Genomic DNA, 22,574 nt, shown 5'->3' with positions numbered 1-22,574 from the left:
TTATGTGTAATGTATAATTTATCCTCTGGGTGGGAGTCACAGTACCTGAACTAAGAAGAGTTTAGGTATGTTGGTCTTAATGGATTAAAAGGTTACAGGGAAACGTCCCAGAAATACTGTTAATATGCTGGATGCAATCCAAAATATATATATTTGAATATAGGAGCCGGTCTTCCAGTACAATTAACCGAAGTGTTACTGTCATGAAGGCAAACGTTGAAGAGTACACTATGAAGAATGCATCCTGTTTTCTGAAATTCTTTTGAAACCGGACAAGCATCTCCACCCATGAATACTCTATTTAGATGTTGATGCCCTGAATAATTTCATGCTCTTCCTCTTTATAATAATGACTTAATGGCTTTTATTGATTACTACTAGCCAGAATGACAACTGCAATCTCCACATAAAAACTTGAAATCTAAATCTAAAGGGAAATCTAAAGATTATGCATGCCCTTTGCATCATATATCAATTAGGTGCCATGCAAAAACATTCCTCTTCTCTCAGGCCTTTGGCTAATTAAGCAACCAGTAGTCTTTTAAGCGGGGTGTGTGTGGTGTTTTTCTTTGTTATGCGATATATTGTTTCGTTTTTATATTGTAAACCACCCTGTGATCTTCAGATGAAGGGCAATATATAAATACAGGACAAAATAGAAGAAATGAAGCACAGTAGTGATTTGCATAATTGATGGTTGTGATTTTATCCTTCTATCCCATATTGATGCTCAGAGTGGCTAACAGTGTAGATGAAAAGAATCATCATAGCAATTAACAGTATAAAACATAATATATTATCACAGGAAAATCACAATGAAGTCAGGCAGCAGTGAGGTCTACCATTACACATTGAAAGCCTACTGCAATAAAAATAAAAATACCTCCAGTTTCCGGGGGGTGGGGGTGGGGAATCAAGGAGGGTCACTAATGGATTTCAACAAGGAGACCAGAAACATGGCACCACCACACAGAAGGCCATGCCTCTTATGTTTGCCTGAGACAAAGTAAGTGTCAGTGAGAGCAGGGACTCATTTCACATGTAACCCTAACCATGTCTACTCAGAAGCAAGTGCTATTGAAATCAAGGGGGCTTACTCCTAGGTAAGTGGAGCTGGAATTGCAGCCTTGGTGCCCAGGCCCTCTTTAAGGTGACTGATTCATAATCATTTAGAGATTTAAATGCCAAAAATAGCATCTTGAATTAGGCCCGGAATCAAATGGGTATGCAATGGATCTAATGAAATATCAGAGTTATGGTTTAGACCTGCATATTGGGCCCTGATTCTGCTGCGCTTGCTCTCCCATCCTGGGCATAACATGTCACTGTTGGCCAAAATATACCAGGCTCTATGAAGATCAAATGATTTTAAAAGTTTTGGTGGAGCAGAGCAGCAGACCACCGAAGTAATTACAGTCAAAGTCAAACCTTGGTTTGCGACCGCCTCCATTTGCGACCGCTTCGGTTTCCGACAACCGCTGACCCGGAAGTGTTTACATCCGCGTTCTGCAGCACTCAGATGCGCAGAAGCGATCTGCACATCGCATGTGTGCGCAGGAGCGCTATTGGCGCTTCGCACACACGCAGAAGCGTGCCCTGGGGAGCGACGAACTTGGGGAGCGACCGGCTCCCCAGAACCAAATTGTGGTTGTAAACGGAGGTATGACTGTATCTTGCCTCTGCATGTTTAAGATATATGCAACATCCTTGGGCGTTCACCATTGATCACTTATCCCTTCCAGCTCTAGGCCAATGGATGTCTTCAGCAGCATCCTTAGAAGATTTTGTTGCTATGAATATTAATATATGAGACAAAGTCCGAGCTAGAAATTTGAGGACTACAACCCTGCAGCTGGTTGTGCCATCCTGTGCCCCATACTTAACATACATAAAAATAAAATAAAACCATGAGATGCCTTACCATTGTGTCTTGCCGAAAGCTTCCAAGTAATAAAGGTTATTGTTACAATGTTCGAGCCCTTAGGCGTTGAGGGCAACATACATGGTTTTTCCCTCTCAGTTGATCCTCACAACCACCCTGTGAGGTGGGTTAGGCTGAGAATGATTGACCCAAAACAAACAGCAAGGCCAAATCCTTCCTCATTTTATTTCTGAACTCCCAACATAACTTGCATTTCTCTAATGAAACTTTAAGAAGACTTAGAGTTTAAGAAACTCACAAAGAATAATAATAATAAAATTATAATGCATCCTATATGCATCATAGGAAACATGATACACAACAGGTCAATGTTATTTCATAAAATTGTAGAACTAGAGTTGGAAGGGACCACAAGGGTCATCTAGTCCAACCCGCTGCAGTGCAGGGATCTCAACTAAAGCATCCAGGACAGATGGCCATCCAACCTCTGCTTAAAAACCTCCAAGGAAGGAGTCTTGTGGGAGTCCGCTCCACTGTCAAACAGCTATTACCATCAGAAAGTTCTTCCTGTTTAGTTGGAATAGCAATTGCTCAGTTTGTGGGGCACTACAAAACCTGGGGTTTTTTTGCTGCAAAGCAACTGCAATGGTTTGGCACAGCTTTGGAGGGGATTCCAGATTTTGGGGTTTGTAGTTTATGTTAAGTATGAACCCCATGTTTGATATATTACCGTAATTACTGCTGTATTAATTAATTATTGTGGGGTGCTGCAAAATGCAGGGTTTTCACGGCAAAACACTACAAAAGAACTGCAAAAATTTGGCAGTTTTGGAGGAGACCCCGAATTTTGGGGTTCATAGTTAATTTTATTGTCGGAATCTCCAAAGAAAGCCCACCCCGCGACCGGTCCTGAGCAGCGCCTCCGGCTCGAGGGCAGGGGGCGGAGCCACCGCCGGGGGCGGGGCTTGGGCTGCGCGGGCGAGCGATAGCGTCTGGCGCAGAAAGCAGCCCGCGCGAAGCCCGTCCGCCTTCGCGCCTTCTTTGCGGCAGCTGCGCGCGCTCTGTGGCTGCCTCAGCCCATAGAAGAAAGTGGCTCCGGGACTCGAGAGCCGGAGCAGGACACGGCGGGCGGGTCGCGGCTCTGGCAGTCGAGAGTCCGGGGTGGGGGGAGTCGTCGTCGTCTTCCTCCTCGGCATGGGCGGGCAGTGCTGCTGCTTATCCTCGGAGGAGAAAGCGAACAGGATGCTGAGCTTGGAGATTGAGCGCCGGCTGCGCCAGGACAAGCGAGACTCGCGCAAGGAGCTCAAGCTGCTGCTGCTGGGTGAGTTTCTGGGCGAGGAAAGCCTCCCGCGCTCTCCAGCCAGGTTGCTCAGCCGAGAGCTCTCCGCTTGCAGGGATATTCCAATTTCCGGCTCTGCTTTTCGATGACTTGAGTCAGCGAGAATCGCTCGGCCCAACCCATCTTGCAACAGGTGGAACGATGCTCGAGGCTCTGGGGGTGTGCAGACGACATTTTCAATACTGTTGGCACATTTGCAGTGTTTTTAAAAGTCACTTTAGTGATTTAAAACAATCTGGACTGCAATTCATAAACCTACTTCTTATTCATTTAAGATGTTACCTTTAATGTGCATGCATGGTGTTTAGCATTCTTGCTTGGGTAGGCTCCTACTTTGTAAATTAGATCATCATTCCTCTAAGCTTAGACAGAGACTGAAGTTGCTTCCAGGGGCTCCCCCTCATTTTTATTTTTTCAGGGAGGTGAGATGACATTGGCTGTTAATTGAGCATTCACTCTGATTTGTTTGTGGCAAAGTTTGGCAATATTCCATCAAGCATCATCCTACACTTTCCAATGTGCTTTCCCATCACTTTCTGCATTGCAAAAACATTCTATCTCTTTTGGAAGCAGGTTAGCTCTGCAGGACCTCCAAATCAACTTTAATTGCACAGCCTGAATTTGCCAATATATGACTGAAGCTCAGCTGAAAACAACGACTGTCTGGAAGTGAACTTAGTATACTAAGAGGAAGATACTTGTACTAGGCCACTTAGAACTGTTTCTAGCATTACATCTCCTACCTGTTTTCTTTTTAATGAAGATACACAGAGCAGAATGCAGGAAGCTGCCTCACTAATTGTCTGGGGACAAGCAACAGTCCCTCCCCTGGACTCTATCTGGAATGGCTAAGTAATTCCATAATCTTCAAGGTGGGCCTTGAAGGCCAATTAACTCAGGTTTGAAAGTGAGCTTTAAAAAGTGGGTTAAAGGAATGGGGGCAGAATTTGTGTGCACTAGTTGGGTTTGTTGTTGTTTAGTCGTTTAGTCATGTCCGACTCTTTGTGACCCCATGGACCAGAGCACGCCAGGCATTCCTGTCTTCCACTGCTTCTCGCAGTTTGGTCAGACTCATGGCTTCGAGAACACTGTCCAACCATCTCGTCCTCTGTCGTCTCCTTCTCCTTGTGCCCTCCATCTTTCCCAACATCAGGGTCTTTTCCAGGGAGTCTTCTCTTCTCATGAGGTGGCCAAAGTATTGGAGCCTCAGCTTCACGATCTGTCCTTCCAGTGAGCACTCAGGGCTGATTTCCTTAAGAATGGATAGGTTTGATCTTGCAGTTCATGGGACTCTCAAGAGTCTCCTCCAGCACCAGAATTCAAAAGCATCAATTCTTTGGCCGCCTTTATGGTCCAGCTCTCACACTTCCATACATCACTACTGGGAAAACCATAGCTTTAACTATACGGACCCTTGTCGGCAAGGTGATGTCTCCAAAGGTTCTGCCCACTGTCTCCCCCTCAGCTGTAGGGCGGCTGAGTGGGAAGAGGCAGGCAGACACCTTGGAGGCCCTGTGGAGCGTCCTGCCCCGGCTGGCCCCACCCCTGGGCACGCGCACCACCCCAGGCGCCTTATCAGCTTGCTCCACTGTTCTTTGTCAATGGGACTCACTAACTTTTTAATAACACATTGCTTTGTCCTTTTCATTTCTCTCTCTCAATTTAAGACTCTTCATGCAGTCATTTCCTAGTTCTTCAATGTGGTTGCACAATGTATACAATCAGCAGAAATGACAGAACAGTGGGTTTTGGCAAAGTGGTAATAGAACATTATTTGAAGTTTTAGATGTTTCTTAAGCAATTGCTTTTAAATAATTGTTTAGGATTCAAAGCTATAGTACCCACAGTTCAATGTATGCATAAATGTCCAAGTGAAGTTAGTTGAGGATGTGTACTTTGATTGCTATAAATGGGTGGTGCTCTTCTAATATGTGTCTGAGCTCTCTGAATCCATTTTGCTAGGCAGATTAAGAGGACTGGTAAGGCCACATTCAGCTGAGGACCAGAGACTTCCCACTCCTGTCTGGTACTGGCTCTCCACGTTTTGGAGAGGAGTCTTTCCTGCCTGAACAGGAAAGGGTTGCCAGGGGTTGAATCTGGGACCTTCTACATGCACAGCACGTGTTCTGCTGCTGAGCTACACCTCTTGCCAATTGAATCATAGAATTGAAGAGTTGGGAGGGACCCTGAGGATCACCTAGCTCAACCCCCTGCAATGCAAGAATATGCAACTGCCCCATGCGGGAATCGAACCTACAACCTTGGCATTCTCAGCATCATACCAACTGAGCTATTGGTAGAGGCTAAAAAGTTGATCGATCACTCACCCGGCCCACCCAAAAAGGATGAGAAAACTGCCCCTGCCCCAATGTGTGTCCTTAGTATCTGATACTCATTTTCTATCCCTGAACATGAACTTGCTTGGACAGTGCAATATCCAAGGAGGGAATTCATGGAAGATAAGAGCAGCTTCTGTTTAGTATTATATAAAAAGGTGCCTGACAGATACTAAAACATACTACTACTACTGCTACTACTTTTAAAGAACAAAAACTAGTAGATGCAAGAGGACAGACAAATAGCCAAGAATAGCTACTGTATTCCAAACAAGGAACGATGTATTCTGTATGTAAATGAAAAAGCACTGCCCATATTCACATCCTTTGGAAAACAGACTGCAGGTTACTAACCATCTGTTATACAAGTTTTATGGAAATGAAGTGGATGGTTTTTGGTGAATATTCATTTTAAAGAAAACAAATAGTTTAACACTGGAGTCCTTTTCCAAAATTAGGGGGACTTGAGTTATTCCCATCAATTTACTTCATTCATTTCAAAGCAGACTGGGGCCCATATATTAAGAAGAGTCCTGCTAGACCAGGCTAATGGTCCTTCAAGTCCAACCTCCTGCTTTCACAGTGGCCAGTCAGATGCTCATGGGAAACTCACAAACAGGACCCAAGTGCAACAAACATACTCTCATCCCGCAGTTTCCAGCAACTTCTGTTCTTATGACACTGTAGACCAGGAGTGGGGAACCCCGGTCTCAGTGGCGGAGGAACCCTCTCCGTCACCTGGGGCAGGACGCCGAGGGGCGGGGGGAACTGCCCGGTGACGCATGCGTGGTGTCCATACAGAGTGTGCACATGCGGCATCCCATACGGACGCTGCACGAGCAGCACCCATACTGACTGCGCATGCCCTTGGCTGCTCTACAGCTGGGGGGAGGCAGGGGCCATCTTGTCACACACATACCAGAGGGGCATCCGGGGCAGACCGCCCCCTCAACCCTCCACTTTGTACACTCCTGCCTAGTCCTGAAATGAAGATGGTCCACCAGGCCTTTCCATATGCCCTGCAAGACTCTTCTCTCCCCACTTCTGTGATTGGCCAGTGAAGCAGGGTGCTGGGACATCGGGGTTGGCAAAACAAAGCATACAATTGCTTCTTCCCCTGCCCCATACTGGTCGCAGAGGAATTGACTGTTTTCCCTGCAGCCGGTATGGAAGTGGATGAGGCTGGCAAAACTGTGCACTGTCCCTGCTCCATGAGCCTGACAAATTTCAATTCAAGCACCTTCTGAGTCAGCTCCATCTTTGTTGGGGTAAATGGTGATAGTGGGCACAGCTGGAGTTGCCTTAAGTGGCCTTCTATCAGACCTGTACATAAGAAAAGAAAGAGAAGAGACACTCTTTTGTTACCAGGTGAGTACCGGTAGTGTGGAAGAGAAAGTGAGTTGGGGGAGTGCTTATCTTTCTCTCTTTTTATTACTAGCACTGAACGTATTCTTGTGTTGAGTCAGGTGGGACAGGCAATACTGAAAGGATGGGAGGAGAAGTTGAACTACCTGGTGCAGGTGGGCAGAGAGAGAGGGATGAAATACCTCTTGAATTGAGCTGCAGGGAGCAGTAGCCTAAATACTTCTTTTGGGGGTGGAGGTTTGTGAGTGGGGTGTGTATATGGTTTTGTCCCTGCCTACATTTGGGATGTGGGTGGCCCTGTGGTGTAAACCACAGAGCCTAGGGCTTGCCGATCAGAAGGTCGGCGGTTCGAATCCCCGCGACTGGGTGAGCCCCTGTTGCTCGGTCCCAGCTCCTGCCAACCTAGCAGTTCTGAAGCACATCAAAGTGCAAGTAGATAAATAGGTATCGCTACAGCGGGAAGGTAAACGGCATTTCCGTGTGCTGCTCTGGTTTTGCCAGAAGTGGCTTAGTCATGCTGGCCACATCACCCGGAAGCTGTACGTCTGCTCCCTCGGCCAGTAAAGCGAGATGAGCACCACAACCCCAGAGTCGTTTGCGACTGGACTTACCTGTCAGGGGTCCTTTACCTTTACCTTTGGCTTTAGCCCTGCCAAGCATTGGTGTGCAGCTCCTAGGAGTTGATCTATGAGGAATGATGCCCCAGGCTCAAAAGGGATTCTGACTCCTGGTGCAGACAGTAGTGAGCTAGATGGACCAATGGTCTGACTTGGTACAACGCAATTTCCTATGTACCCAAATTGGGATTTCAAATGAAAGCTTAGAGCCAGTATGAAGTAGAAATGCAAAAGGCTATTGTCAGCCAATGGAGGTCAACACTTCTGGTATCTGATGAAATCAAAGAAAGCTCTTCAAGAAAGCTGCTTTTAAGGTGCCACAATGCTCTTCATTGTTCATATGATTACAGAACAACTTCCAGGTCAAGTTACATGTACAAAAGCTCTAAAAAGTTCTGATGAGACTTCCTAAATCATGTAAGTGAAGCTGACTTGATGGTTTTCTTCCTTTCTGGGAGCAACTGCATCTTCCTGACTGGATCTTTTGGAATCTTATTTCCATTTCTCAATGCAATTATTTTGAAAATCAATCTAAGCAAGAGCATTTATTTGTCATACAATCCATTGTCATTATGTTTACTTAAAAGTCTTTTATGACTAATACCAACAAGGTATTTTTCAAATCTTGAAAATTGTTGATAGTGATCTGAAGTGGTACAGCTAAAATATTCAGAAGTATAACTACAATCTCTGCAAAGACCAACTGATCTAGAAACCTTTATTTATTTATTTATTATTTCTTCTGTTCTTGCTGTGGCAGGGTATGAATGTGCCAGGCATAAAACATCTAATAGCTGTTTTTCACTTTGTGGCTTTTATGACTATTCTGTGAAAAGTCTGTTGAGACTATATTTTCATATTTTGTGATATGTGCTTGAGAACATTTTCCTTGTTACTTTAAAGGGGGAATGATTGATTTATATTGATACCACCCAGGTTACATAATCTAATATTGATTTCCATAGGAATCAGGCATGGAACATGAAAGCCTTTGTAAGAAGGTAGTAAACTCTCTGGTTGCAATCATTTAATTAAGTAAACTAAAGTTCTCTCATATCCTGTTTCTGCAAAGTGTTGATTGCCAATAGTGATTTAGGAAGTCTATGCTAAATAGTACATCCATAAGGACATAAGTTTGCATTTCAAATATTATGGTATTGTATACCTGTCCTTGGTGACAGAGGGGAAGAATGGAATTTCCATTAACAAAAATGGCTATCCTCTTAGCTCTTTTGTTTTGCATAAATCTTGTTTAAAAGTCAAATGGTCAGTCCTTAACAGATTTAAGGGACTGAGAAAACATTAAAAATGTCAGTGTGAGCAATTTATTTCATTTGTGCTAGCTTCAGTTGGGTGGGCAAGCAAAAGGCTGCAAAACATAATTTTAGGTGCTGATGCTGAATATCAGTAGGCCTATAACTTTAAAACACTACCGTACATGAGCAAAATTAGATGGAGGAATGTTTGCTTCGACTCTTCGCTGGCTCAGCCATACACAGGGCCGTCTTAACCATATCTGGTGCCCTGGTGCCAAGATACCTCCGGCGCCCCCCGTGAGTAAGGCAGGCAGGAGGGGCACGCGGGGAGCTGAGAGGCGCGGAGGAGGCAGCCCCAGGGTCCCCGCACGAAGCTCCGGAGGCGCATGGGGAGCGCGAGCCTGGGCTTGCTGCGCCGCGCCTCTCAGCTGTTCAGGCAGCCCCCGGCCAGCGCTCCCCGTGCACCTCCGGAGAGCTGCCTGAAGCCGCTCAACAGCAGAGGTGCACAGAGGCAGACACCAGCGTTCAGTGCCCCTTTCACGCCCCTGGTGGCCAGGCGCCCTGGCGCCTTGCGCCACCCAGCCCGGGCCTAGGGACGGCCCTGGCCATACATTCCAATAATTATTTTGCTTAACAACAGCAACAAACACGTAAAAGTAATGACACTTGGAGGGGAAAAAATCCCAACATCTGGTATGGGTTTGGGGGTGCATATATAGAATAAAAATTTGAAGGTGTTTGTTCATGTGTGAGACATTCTTAGGACAGAACTAAAAGGAAGGGCCATAGAGCAGGGGTAGAAGATGTGCCTAGCCTGTGAAAGATTCCAGGTTCGATCCTTGGCATGATCTGGGAGGGCTTGGATTGCATGAGAATTACATAGTGTATTTCTTAATCATTAGCCCAGGGGTCCCCAGACTTACCGGGCTTCGGGCCGGTGTCCGCCGCGCTGGCCGCGCGGCGGGCCATAGGGGAAGGGGAGTGTGCGTGCAGCGGGCCGGAGGGCGGGGGAGTGCGTGCCCGTGCGCATGCGCACACGCACACAGTCGGAAAAAAATCGCCGAAAATCGCTTGTGCGCATGCGTATGGGCCTCCCCCGACCCGGAAGTGCATCGGAAATGACCTCTTCTGGGTCGGGAGAGGCCCATACGCATGCGCACAAAGGATTTTCGGCGATTTTTTGCCGATTTTGAAGATCACCGCCGCGCGCCGTAAGAGCGGGCGGCGGCAGCGGGCGGCGGGGGTTGTCGCGGACTGGATTGGGAGGCCAATTGGGGGCCGTAGTTTGGGGACCCCTGCATTAGCCTATATATTATATAATGTGCTAGTGGTGGTAAGAATGACTAAACATGCATAAGTATGTGCCTTAATACATACTATATTTTTTATAGTTTGGAGCCACATCAGGATATATATTTTAAAATACAGTATGATCACATTTTACATGTATTTGATTTACACAATTTCAACCATATGCAGTTGAAATTCTGCACGTTAACTGCAGCAAGGAACAAGGAGCAAAAAGCTTAAAAGCTTTTTTAGCTCCAGGTCTGCATGGGTTAAAAGGTAAAGGGGCCCCTGACCATCAGGTCCAGTCGTGTCCGACTCTGGGGTTGTGGCGCTCATCTCGCTCTATAGGCCGAGGGAGCCGGCGTTTGTCCGCAGACAGCTTCCGGGTCATGTGGCCAGCATGACAAAGCTGCTTCTGGCGAACCAGAGCAGCGCACGGAAACGCCGTTTACCTTCCCGCCGGTGCGGTCCCTATTTATCTACTTGTACTTTTTCTGCTTGGGTTACCCACTGTGAAAAAATCCATTTAAGATCTCTGCCTTTCTTGGCAGGGCTGGGCAGCACCAAAGGGGTGGTTTGAGTATATGCATTTTTTAGTATACATGGAACCCTTGGAATCGAACCCCTGTGTAAGATGCACTTATTCTCTAACAAGGATGTGAATGCCATCAACAAGACTGCAGTCCACAAGGAGCTAAAAGGGGGGGAAAGCTTCCACTGGATTGCAGTTGGAGAGTAAACAGAGATGTTTCAAAACCAAGCTCACTACTCTAACTATACCTAATTTTTCTTTAGGCAAACAATGTTCTCTGGGTGAACATGATACATATGTAAATTATGTACACCTAGCTCTGTTTAGTCAGCCCAGGAGAGGAATAAAATATTATCTTACCTGTATGAAAACACTATGAAAATTGTTTTCAAAGAACTAATAGGATACATACTAGTGTCGAAATAGCAAGACTTATCCAAAGTATATGGGAAACCAAATGAAGGAGTATGGGTTGCCATCATATAATCACATCACAAGGTTTTATAGAATCATAGAATTGTGGGGTTGGAAGGGATACCAAGGGTCATCTAGTCCAACCCCCTGCAATGCAGGAATCTCAACATGCTGTCCCCATCCAATTTAAAACTATACTGGATCCTGCTTAGCTCTGCAAATGTGCTAGCAGTTTTACAGCTGCACTTCACTACCGTGAGTTATGCCTTTCCCCTTTTGCTCCTCCTCAGGGTTTTCTGACTCCCCCCACCAAACCCTCATGGGATTGGTACTTACTCAACTATCCCTGTTAATTGATTGGATCTACATTGGATCTACTGTGTAGATTGGATCTACTCAGCAGGTAGTGCTGTGGGTTAAACCACAGAGCCTAGGGCTTGCTGATCAGAAGGTCGGCGGTTCGAATCCCCACGACGGGGTGAGCTCCCGTTGCTCGGTCCCAGCTCCTGCCAACCTAGCAGTTCAAAAGCACGTCAAAATGCAAGTACAGTCGTACCTTGGGTTGCGAACAGTTCGGGTTACGAACTCCGCACCCCGGAAGTGTTTTCGTCGCGCGTGCGCAAAAATGGTGCTCGGTTTGCAACCTTTTCGGGTTACGAACTGCGACCCGGAACGGATCGTGTTCATAACCCGAGGTACGACTGTAGATAAATAGGTACCTCTCCAGCGGGAAGGTAAACGGCATTTCCATGCCCTGCTCTGGCTTTGCCAGAAGCGGCTTAGTCATGCTGGCCACATGAGCTGGAAGCTGTACACCAGATCCCTCGGCCAGTAAAGCGAGATGAGCACCACAACCCAAGAGTCGTCCGCAACTGGACCTAACGGTCAGGGGTCCCTTTACCTTTACCTTACATTGCCCCCAAAGTAGAGCTGCTCTATCAATAGCTACCCTCATGCCATTTCCTGCAACATCGTGGTAGATGTTTTATGCATCCTTAAGATGTTGGTTCTGGAAAGTGGCATGGAGAGAAGAGTCAGCTGAACTCCCTAAGTTCAGAACTAATATATTTGTTAATTCCTTCCAGAGGACTCCAGGGTTGTAAAAGGCAAATGATAAAGCAATAAAAACATGTTTGAAATGCCTTAAGAACAATTCAAATACAGATGCATTCTGGGAAAAATCTCTTCTTAAAAGGCTTGTTGGAAGATGGAGACCTTCAGCTGAAACCAACAAGATAGCAGAGACGGTGCCTGCCTAATATTTAATGGGGAGGATTCCAAAGGGTGGGTGCCACAATGCTAAATACCTGTTTCATATATTGTACAAAACAGACCTCCTGATAAGATGGTAACTACAGAAAGCCCTCACCTGCAGAGCACAGTGGTCCCAAGTAGTATAAGATTTATGCATGAAAACCAGGACCTTGAACTTAGCTTGGTAGCTAATTGGCAGCCAGTGCAATTCTTGTAGTATATTGTTCTCAAAGAAGGGGCTTTATATGATGATTTGGATTAACTCACTCTTTGAAAGAAGGAGTGTTTTGATAGCCTCCCATAATGGATTCAGCTCATCAAGGTCACCTGATACTCTTTCTTTCAAAAGTTAACTATTGCAAGAGAGTAAATGTTATTGCCGTATCAACTTTTCTCACTATAGCCATTTTATTCTTCCTTCCAGTAGCACCTTAGAGACCAACTAAGTTTGTCATCGACTACGGCAGACCAACACGGCTACCTACCTGTAACTAGAACATTTTATTCTTGTAAGCAGAAAAATAAATGTAATCAAAGCTTTTCCTGAGATATAAAAAACCATTCAGGGATGAAGAGGGAGCTATAACATGTTTCCTTGGTAACAAGAAAAGCAGCTGGTTTTTCAGCTCCACTAAGAATGAATATAAGCAGTTGATACAATCTCTCTCTCTCTCTCTCTCTCTCTCTCTCTCTGTATGTGTGTGTGTATTGTCAAATACCTACTTTTCTTGTAATTTTGTTTATCTGTTTGTGACTAATATTTTTATACATGAAATGGTTGAGAGGGACCCAAAACAGATATTTTCACATGAGGGTTTTTCTTTTCAGGGGCGTGGAAGGAAGCCAGTAAATGTTGGTTTCGGATATTATGACCTTTATTAGTTTTTTTTAGTGGTTGTGCACTAATGCGGTTATGCTAACACCATGGTGACATTCCAGCAACTGTGGAATAATGGTGCATGGTTTTATGTTCTAGGCTAGTTAATCTCTCCATTCCTGCAGAACATGTACAGTCAGAAATATAGGTCCCATGGTTTGTTTTTAAAACCCTTGCTTTCTTTGATGGAGGGGGGAAATCCATCTGTACAGCTTCCTGCAGATGTGAACACTGGCAAACTGTGGAAAGCCCCACTTCCTTGTTCCTACGGTAATTGGCTCTCTGAAAGGATTTCTCTCAGAATAATGTGTGCACTTTTTTCACATAGACTGCTCAGGGAGGAAGCCATGAACTCTTATCAGGCTCACTTAGAAATTAATAGTAATAAAAAGCGAAGAAAGGTTAAGGATGCTGGGAATTGTAGCTCTATAAGGGACAAGCTACAGTTCCCGGAACCCTTTACAGAAAGTAATGTGTTTTAAATGCAAGACTTCCTTCCTCCAGCGGCTCTGCTAGCAGAGGGACTCAGGAGAGGTGGTGGTTTCACCAGTGATATATCGCTGGTGAAACTGCCACCCCACTCTGCCCTTGTGCAACGGAGGGGGAGAAACAAGCTATATCGTTGAGGTGCCCGATACAGCTTGTTCCTCCCTCTGCATCTTTAACAGAGCTGTCTTTCCTATTGGGCTTACTGCCGCGTTGTGCCAGGGCGCTGGCCTCTCAGGGGCGCCCTAGCGAGTGGGGGAGCTGCATGGCTTTGCCAGCGGACTCCCCTTTCCCTGCACGCCTGCCAGCACTGCCCCATCAACTATATGGCTGGCGGGCGTGCAGCTTGCCTCTCAAGCCTCCGCGGGAGGAGAGCGATCCCCGCAGAGGCTTGGGAAAAGGTCAACAACTCTGGGAAACCAGGTGGGGCGCTGGAGGGATCTTTGCACCACGGTGCCGGATATGCTTAAGAGGGCCCTCATCTTTAAACTGCTCCACTGAGGAGTGTGCAGCTGCCTTTGCCTCAGCCGAGCAGTTAAAGGAGCCCCTAGCCCAGCACTGGCTCCCACAAGCAGGCGGCAGGGTGGGGGCTCTTTGAAACTGCTCAGCTGAGGGGAGTGTGGTTGCCGCTCTCCGCAGTGAGCAGTTAAAGGAGCCCTGATGCTCCGCCCACTTGTGCGTGAGCAGCGAAAGCATCGGGGCTGTCTCAGCTGGGGGGGGGACCTTCCCTCCCCCCAACTGAGTGGTGCAAACGAGCTGCATTGTCCCAGCCTGCGAGCCTGGATGAAACCGCCTCAGCTCTTGAGGTGAGAGCTAGGGTAGTTTCACCCGATGTCTCGTGAGCAGAGGCCGGTGCATCTTGTTTCTTCAACATCACGGTGTATTGCCAAACAGTGATGTTTGGCTAGCGATACACCATGATGTTGAAAAGCTGATACCGCCCAGCCCTACTGCTCATTAAAACAATTCTGCATCAAAATGTACCGTGAAAGTAAACCTTGCTTCATTGTGGATGATGAACCCCAATCAATGGAAAAGCAAAGGGCCTTTATTGTTGCTTTTGGAGATACTCTTGCCTGCTTGATGTTAGAGAAAAATGGTGGGGCTTCAAAGCCTGCATGGAGACACCACTATTTGGATTTACATTGTATATTTACATTGCATACTCGGCCCTCCAGATGTTTTGGGACTACCACTCCCATCATCCCTAGCTAACAGGGCCAGTGGTCAGGGATGATGGGAATTGTAGTCCCAAAACAGCTGGAGGGCCAAGTTTGGCCATCACTGGCCTAGTGGGAGGCCGGGCAGGCAGGCGCCACACTGGCCTTTCTTGTGCCAGCTGTGTGCAATGCCTGTGTGGGAGCTGAGTGCCCGGTGCCAAAAGGGACCCTTTCCGCCATGCAGGTCCAGCGGCGCCTGCTGCCTCCACTGTAGCCTCCCAAGGTGAGTAAGGTGCTGGCCTCACATTCACCTTTGGCCACTTTCCATTGGGCTGCTAAGGCTGGAGGCACCTCAATGCAGAGTGGGGATAGGGGTGGCTCAAAAGGGGAGAGGAGAGGAGCCTGAGGGAACACTCCACAAGGGAGGGTGTTCAAAAAGGGATGAGGGGCTGCCAGCTCTGCAGGCAAGGGGTGACATAACTGTGCTTCTGAGGCTCGAAGAGCATTTCCCCACCCCAGAAAGCATGTAGTTGGTCAAGGAAGCCTTGGGCTCAAGAAGGTTGAAAACCTCTGGCATATGCAGATTGCGAATTCTGCTTGAGGTCATGGTACGGGGGAGCAAAGCCTTTCTTTCAGATTGTGTGTTTTATTAGAAAACAGACAAGCAGAATGATTGAGGGATAATATGTACTGATGCCTAAAGGAACTGGAGTAGGAAACTGTTTTTGTAAGTAATTATCTTTAAAGCAAGCTGTAGTGAAAGTTCTGGGGAGGGCCAAATGTTGTGGTGGTAAGCTGTCTTGGCTTAGTGCTAGAGCACAGGAGTTGTATGCAAAAGGTTTCAGGTTGAATCCCTAGTACTGTATGTAGGACTGGGAAAGATTTCTATCTGAAACCCCAGAGAGGCATGACAAGTCAGTAGAGCTGATTCTGGGCTAGATGGACCGATAGTATCAGGAAGTATTCTATATTCCTATTAGAATCGGCACATCCAGGAAAACGTGAGTTCTCTGTACTTGGCAGATTTGTTAAGATAACTGCAGGTTGATGCAAATTAGCAAAATCCAAATTACGTAGACATTATTCAACTGGTTGTTCATTATTCTGGATTGTATCCAACTAAGTTATGGTTAGAGTAGACCCATTGACTGTAACGGACCTCAGTTTGTCATGTCCATTAATTTTGTTGAGTCTTCCCATCAAAACATTGGATAAACCCTCTGTTTTTTAATGCCAGCCAAGGTACCCTGGGATTCCAGTTTTATCACTTTGGTCAGAACATAGTAACACACTTTCTTAAACTATTTACATGAACACAGCATATATAGAAACTTTGAATTCAAGTGCTAAAATGAGCTCAGGGCTGTAATCAGTTATCACTGAAGTCTGGCTCTCTGTGAGGTGGTAAACTTGAATTTGAGACATGTTCTGTTTTAGTCTGCAGGTGGTGGTTCACATAATTCAGGCACGTGCAACAGGTAGATCGTGATCTACTGGTAGATCACAGGATGTTCCTGGTAGATCCTGGTAGATCTTTGGCCCCTCAGTGATCTCCCCCCCCCAAAAGGGAGGGACAACTGTGGCTTCCTAAAATAAGCTCAACAACTTTGATCCATGCAACAACAATGGGTAGATCACTGCCAGTTTTTTAATACTGTGAGTAGATCACAGTCTATTTGGAGTTGGACTTCCTGGATCATAATTCTATTCACTTGAAAGCGAGGTGCAGAGAAGGGTTGTAGCCTTGTCTTGTCCATGGTAAGGTAAAGGGGCCCCTGACCATCAGGTCCAGTCGTGTCCGACTCTGGGGTTGTGGCGCTCATCTCGCTCTATAGGCCGAGGGAGCCGGCGTTTGTCCACAGACAGCTTCCGGGTCATGTGGCCAGCATGACAAAGCTGCTTCTGGCGAACCAGAGCAGCGCACGGAAACACCCTTTACCTTCCCGCCGGAGCGGTCCCTATTTATCTACTTGCACTTTGATGTGCTTTCGAACTGCTAGGTGGGCAGGAGCTGGGACCAAGCAACGGGAGCTCACCCGTCGCAGGGATTCTATATTATATAGAGCAAGAGAGGGGGCAAAAATAATGAGATATGTGAGCTGTTTCCTGCAGCCCAATCTAAAATGCTACTGCCAGACACATTTTGCTACCTCAGCAAGCGCTGGCCTTCAGCTTCAAGGAGCTTCTCTGATGCTTCTGAGCGAAGGAACAGTAAGTCCCATTAGAAGCTAAATTGCTCAAATTTCTGGATTAACAAGGGGGGGGGGACTTGCTAAGCAGTTGTTGTGTATTGAATAGCAAGCACAACACAGGAGCAGAGTAGCCAGGAAGGAGTTAAGGCTAGGAGTGACTGTTTTAATTAGTTTCACCTGGAGTTTGTAGGCTAGCCCAGTTGGCTACATATATATACACCTAGCAGTAGGCTGGGAGTTGGTCTTTGTCTTTTACTTGTCTGCTGTGAATAAAGAGATTGTTACAACCCCATTGCCTGGACTTATATGCAACAGCAGTCTTAAGGGGAGATAAGAAAGAGGAGAATTAAATTATATATATTTTAAAACACTTTGTAAGGTAAGCATATAACTAAGCATAGTGAATCTTTTAAAGTTTGTTCAACAACAGATTTCTAGATGACATTTCACTTTATTATTGAATTTTGAAACAGTTTATAGACCACACAGAGATGCATGTTTCTGCAGATAGAAAGCAGATATGAATCTTTTACTTCTCAGTATTTCTCGGCTCCCTCGGCCAGTAAAGCGAGATGAGCGCCGCAACCCCAGAGTCGTTTGCGACTGGACTTAACTGTCAGGGGTCCTTTACCTTTTTGTTTCTGCACTAAGGTATTTTATGACCTCTAGTGGTGGTATGTGGGAAATGCTAAATAGTTTGGTTAATATGTCAGTAGTGATACTGACAAGCATCTTTTAGTTTTTCTTCAATTTTTTTTTTTGCAATAACATGACGGTGAGAGGGGGTGTTTCTGGTTCTTCCTCTTCTTCTTTCTTTTTAAAATAAATGTTATTAATTTAGATTTTCAAGATAGCCTACAAAATAGAACCAAAAAACAAATATAAAACAGATTAAAACCGTCAGCAACAAAAGCAATTATTGTAGCAACAGTAAAAATACAAAAAGCAGTAGATATAAAATCAGTTAAATTAATTCTTTAGATTTAAGGGTGGAGCTGCATGTTTATCTAGCAGAGACATCAGTGGTGAAGGCCTAGGAGCCAATAAAGGTAAAAAGGGCCCCTGGCAGTTAAGTCCAGTCACAAACAACTCTGGAGTTGCGGCCCAATACTGAGTTCCAATTCTGCCATGTCATCAACATTACTTTTTAAAAGTGGGTTGCCCACCTTTTCTTCTTCTGTGTGAGGCAGCTTCAGGAAGAGCAGAGCATGTACTGATGGTCTTGTGTGGGCACTTTCTATCTGTACCCATTTCTGGTTCTTTGACAGACACAACTCCAATTAATTGGGGGCAGATGAAACACTGGTGTCCTCTAGCTGCATTACTCTTGAACATCTATTATAATATTCTGTGGTTTTTAATTTTTTTCTGCCCTCAACTGGTCGTCTAATTTCTTAGAAGACGCTTGTGGAAAGAACAAAGTCTGCTGTTTGTAGAACCATAGGCATTATACTAAAAAAGGAGTCATTATTAAAATGAGAACTACAATAGAATTATAGGAATTTTGGGAGCTTTGTTGGATTGTTGCCTTGGCCCAAGTGGGATCATTGGTCCACCTACTGACTGGTAGTGGTAATGCAGAAATCCCAGGCAAATGTCTTTTCCAGCCCCGCCTGGAGATGCCAGAGAATGAACCTGGGCTAGTCTTATTCCAGAGCAGGTGTTTGACCCTTGAGCTATGACTCCCCCCCCCTTTGCTTTAAGGTAATGAAGTGCTGTAATGGTTTTATTTATTTATTGTACTTCTGAGTCACCCCATAATAGGTTTTTTTGGGGGGTGACATGCAGTTCAAAGAAATAAAAACAGTTATAAAACATAAACAAATCAGTCAAGTAAAACAATTACAGAACAGTGCCAAAATCAGTAAAAACCATAGGGCAAAACACATGAATCAGTCACCACAGCGACTCAGATAATTAATATAAGAAAATGATGTTTAAAAAGTATCATAAAAAACTGGGAGGATGCCTGGTGCTTAGAAGATAAGCCTCTCAGGGGGCTGCTGAAATGGTTCTCTCCCTTGTGTCCAGCCAGGGGCAGAGGAAGGGGGTTGCGGTGTGTCACAACTGATGTGTGTGTGACAAAATGCCGGGCGGCACTCACCGCAGGGCCTGCAGCTCGCCCAAGCCACGCGTCTCTCCTGGGAGTGATGCGGTGGCTTGGGCGCCTGCAGGCTCCGTGCTGCCCAAACGGTCCGTCCGCTGCCTCAACCTCAGCTGTAGGGTGGCTGAGTGGGAGGAGGCAGGCAGACTCCTTGGAGGCTCCGCAGAGTCTCCTGCCCCAGCTCACCCCGCCCTGCAGGTGGTTGGCCCTGCCCCCACAGGCAGCTGATCCTGTCCCTGGGCGCAGGGCACACACACTGATCAGCTTGCTCTGCCGCTGGGTCCAACCTCCACTTCAGAATAAGGAGGCTCTTAGGGAGCGGGACAACCACTTCATGTTGTTTTTCAGGGCAGGAATGATGACATCAGCTGCTGGAACACCAGGGTAATTTACAAGCTTTCTATGCATTGGCAAGTGAATGAGGTGATATTAAGGCCTTCAAGTTTGGTTTTTGACAGATTAAAAGGTAAAGGGACCCCTGACCATTAGGTCCAGTTGTGACCGACTCTGGGGTTGCGGCGCTCATCTCGCGTTATTGGCCGGGGGAGCCGGCGTACAGCTTCCAGGGCATGTGGCCAGCATGACAAAGCCGCTTCTGGCGAACCAGAGCAGCGCATGGAAACGGCGTTTTTATCTACTTGCACTTTGACGTGCTTTTGAACTGCTAGGTTGGCAGGAGCTGGGACCGAGCAACAGGAGCTCACCCCGTCACAGGGATTCGAACCACCGACCTTCTGATCAGCAAGCCCTAGGCTCAGTGGTTTAACCCACAGCGCCACTTGGGTCCCTTTGACAGATTAGCATAGACTAAATCAGAAAATAATAACAAAGCAGAGATTGAATACTACCTTCCTTTCTTTGAGGAGGTTCCTACTTTATACTAGCTTTAAATAGTGGTACTTTTTGGGGAAGAATATCTGCATTTCTAAAGAAGAGCTTACCATGTCAGCTGGTTGAAACTGTGTTAAACTAGTGTCTTGCTAGTTGAAATGATGCAGTCAGAAGTAAGCACAGCTGAATTCAGCGGAGCTTGATCCCAGGAAGCAATCCATAGGATTGCACTCATGCCAATCCAAGTAAATTAGGCACCAACACTGTGTACTACCACTCTTGGGTGTGTATGAGCATAATGCGTTCGTAAAGCTGCCTGAAGTTTGGTTTCTCATTAGGGAGGGATCTTCATTGGGTCTGCAGGGATTTTCATTTCCATCTGCAGCACTCTATGCCAGTGTTTCTCAACCTTTTTTGGGCCACGGCACACTTGTTCCGTGAAAAAAATCACGAGGCACACCACCATTAAAAAAGTTAAAAAAATTAACTCTGTGCCGCCCTATATTATAATTATGACTGTAAGAAACACTTGCCAAATATTGCTTTCCGGCGGGTCAGCGCTGCCGAGTTCTTAAAAGATCCGGGTTTCTGATCCACCCCACCCGACCCCGCCGTCCCGTATCTTACCCTGTGCGTGTTCTCAGACTTGTGAGAGGACAATTTGGTCTTCATGCCTCCGTGAATTAGCAACAAACTACCTTTTTAATGATGGAGATTGAATATTTTAAAAGTAGCTACTTGAAGTCCGCTCGATTTTCCGAAAAAGAGACACACGTGCGGCACTATTAGCTGCTGGGGGCTGCCATCTTGGCTAAAGGATTCTGGGATGATCCTGTCATGTGAGGTATGGGGAAAATGGAAATAATGAAAGCTGATTGGTCTGTGGAAACTAGAAGGGGCGAAGAAATAGGACGCCCAGGGAGGTGGAGTTTGCAGCTGCAAAATCGCCCTTCTCGTCGCCGCACGTCGCGGCACACCAGCCAGCGTCTCGTGGCACACTAGTGTGCCGTGGAACAGCGGTTGAGAAACGCTGCTCTATGCCATAGCTGCCAAATTTTCCCTTTTCTCACGAGGAAGCCTATTCAGCATAAGGGAATTTCCATTTAAAAAAGGGATAACTTGGCAGCTATGCTCTATGCCATATTCCATACTGTTGGAGAGGGTCTACTAATCCTCTTGGACAGATTTTTGGGGGGAGGGGGGGCTGCAGCAGAAGGGGGGTACTGGCAAAAACCACCTCCCTTTCTCTTATGTCAGGAGACATGTCTGTGAGGGGAGCAGCAGCACAGTTAGGAGCCTTCTCTGTAACTGCGGAGCTTTCTCTCTAAATGGGCCTTTCCTAAGGAATCTTATTCCTCAAGATGCACAGGAGGCAGGGCTTAGGAATGTTTAGAAGGCTTTTTAAAAACATGCTTGTTTCTCCAGGCTTTTGGGTGTCAATCAGGTAATTTTATTGGTACTGTGTTCTTTAATCGAGGTTTATGGTGACATATATGCATATTATAATTTTGTTTAATATTGTCTATATGGATGTTCTATTAACTACTTTTAGGGCTCACTTGATTTATTTACAAATATCCTGCTTACACATACCATTGTGTGCATTACTTGATTTTGATACATCAAGAGAATTTGTTGGTTCTTCTCTTCTGCTGCTGTCAAGCTGGACCTCTCTGTGCTTTGTTGTGTTTAATTAGAAAGATACGCTTTCTTCTTGTGCTTTCTTGCAGGTACAGGAGAAAGCGGAAAGAGTACATTTATTAAGCAGATGAGGATTATTCATGGATCAGGCTATACAGAAGAAGACCGGAAAGGCTTCACAAAATTGATTTATCAAAACATATTTTCCGCTATGCAAACTATGATCAGAGCTATGGATACTTTGCAAATTCCATACTCATCTGAGCATAATAAGGTACTAAACTCTTTATTGGTGTCAATAACACAGAAAATACAGTGGTACCTCGGTTTATGAACACAATTGGTTCCGGAAGTCTGTTCATAAACAGAAGCGTTCATAAACTGAAGCAAACTTTAACATTGAAAGTAATGGAAAGTGGATTAATCCGTTCCAGGCAGGTCCGCGGAGTACTCAACCTGAAGCGTACTTAACCCGAAGCATGGGTGTAATTGGTTCCGGAAGTCTCTTCATAAACTGAAGCGTTCCAAAACTGAAGCGAACTTTCCCATTGAAAGTAATTTAACCCGTTGCAGATGGGTCCGTGGCGTTCGTAAACCGAAAATTCATAAACCGAGGTGTTCACCAGAAGCGGCTTAGTCATGCTGGCCACATGACCCAGAAGCTGTACGCTGGCTCCCTTGGCCAATAAAGCGAGATGAGCGCCACAGCCCCAGAGTCGTCTGCGACTGGACCTAACATTCAGGGGTCCCTTTACCTTTACTCTTTAAGTGATTACACAGTTGCAACCTAATCTACGTTAGGTTGACAGTAAGAGCTGTTTGACATTGGAACAACCCTTTGGAGTTTGTGGACTCTCCTTCCTTAGAGGTTTCCAAACAGAGGTTGGATGGCCATCTGTCATGGATGCTTTAGGTGAGAGTCCTGCATTTCAGGGGTTGGGCTAGATGAACTCTACAATTCTATGAAGTTGTTGAAACATAGAAATTTACCAGAATAC

The 22,574-nt window shown here is 45.9% G+C and overlaps 1 protein-coding gene across 1 annotated transcript in view; it reads left to right on the top strand.

The window, feature by feature from the left end:
- Positions 1 to 2,866: 2,866 nt before the first annotated feature.
- Positions 2,867 to 22,574, top strand: part of LOC118077035 (guanine nucleotide-binding protein subunit alpha-14) — a 32,303-nt gene continuing 12,595 nt past the window's right edge. The window contains exons 1-2 of the mRNA XM_035100327.3: positions 2,867 to 3,203; positions 21,666 to 21,850. Coding sequence (XP_034956218.2) covers positions 3,077 to 3,203; positions 21,666 to 21,850 — 312 coding nt within the window. The 5' untranslated portion in view covers positions 2,867 to 3,076. The remainder of the gene's footprint in view (positions 3,204 to 21,665; positions 21,851 to 22,574) is intronic.

This window comes from Zootoca vivipara, chromosome 10 (assembly GCF_965207765.1).
Source record: "Zootoca vivipara chromosome 10, rZooViv2.hap1.1, whole genome shotgun sequence".
NCBI lineage: Eukaryota > Metazoa > Chordata > Lepidosauria > Squamata > Lacertidae > Zootoca > Zootoca vivipara.
Note: the sequence above shows the minus strand (reverse complement) of the source record. Positions and strands in the feature narration are given on the sequence as shown.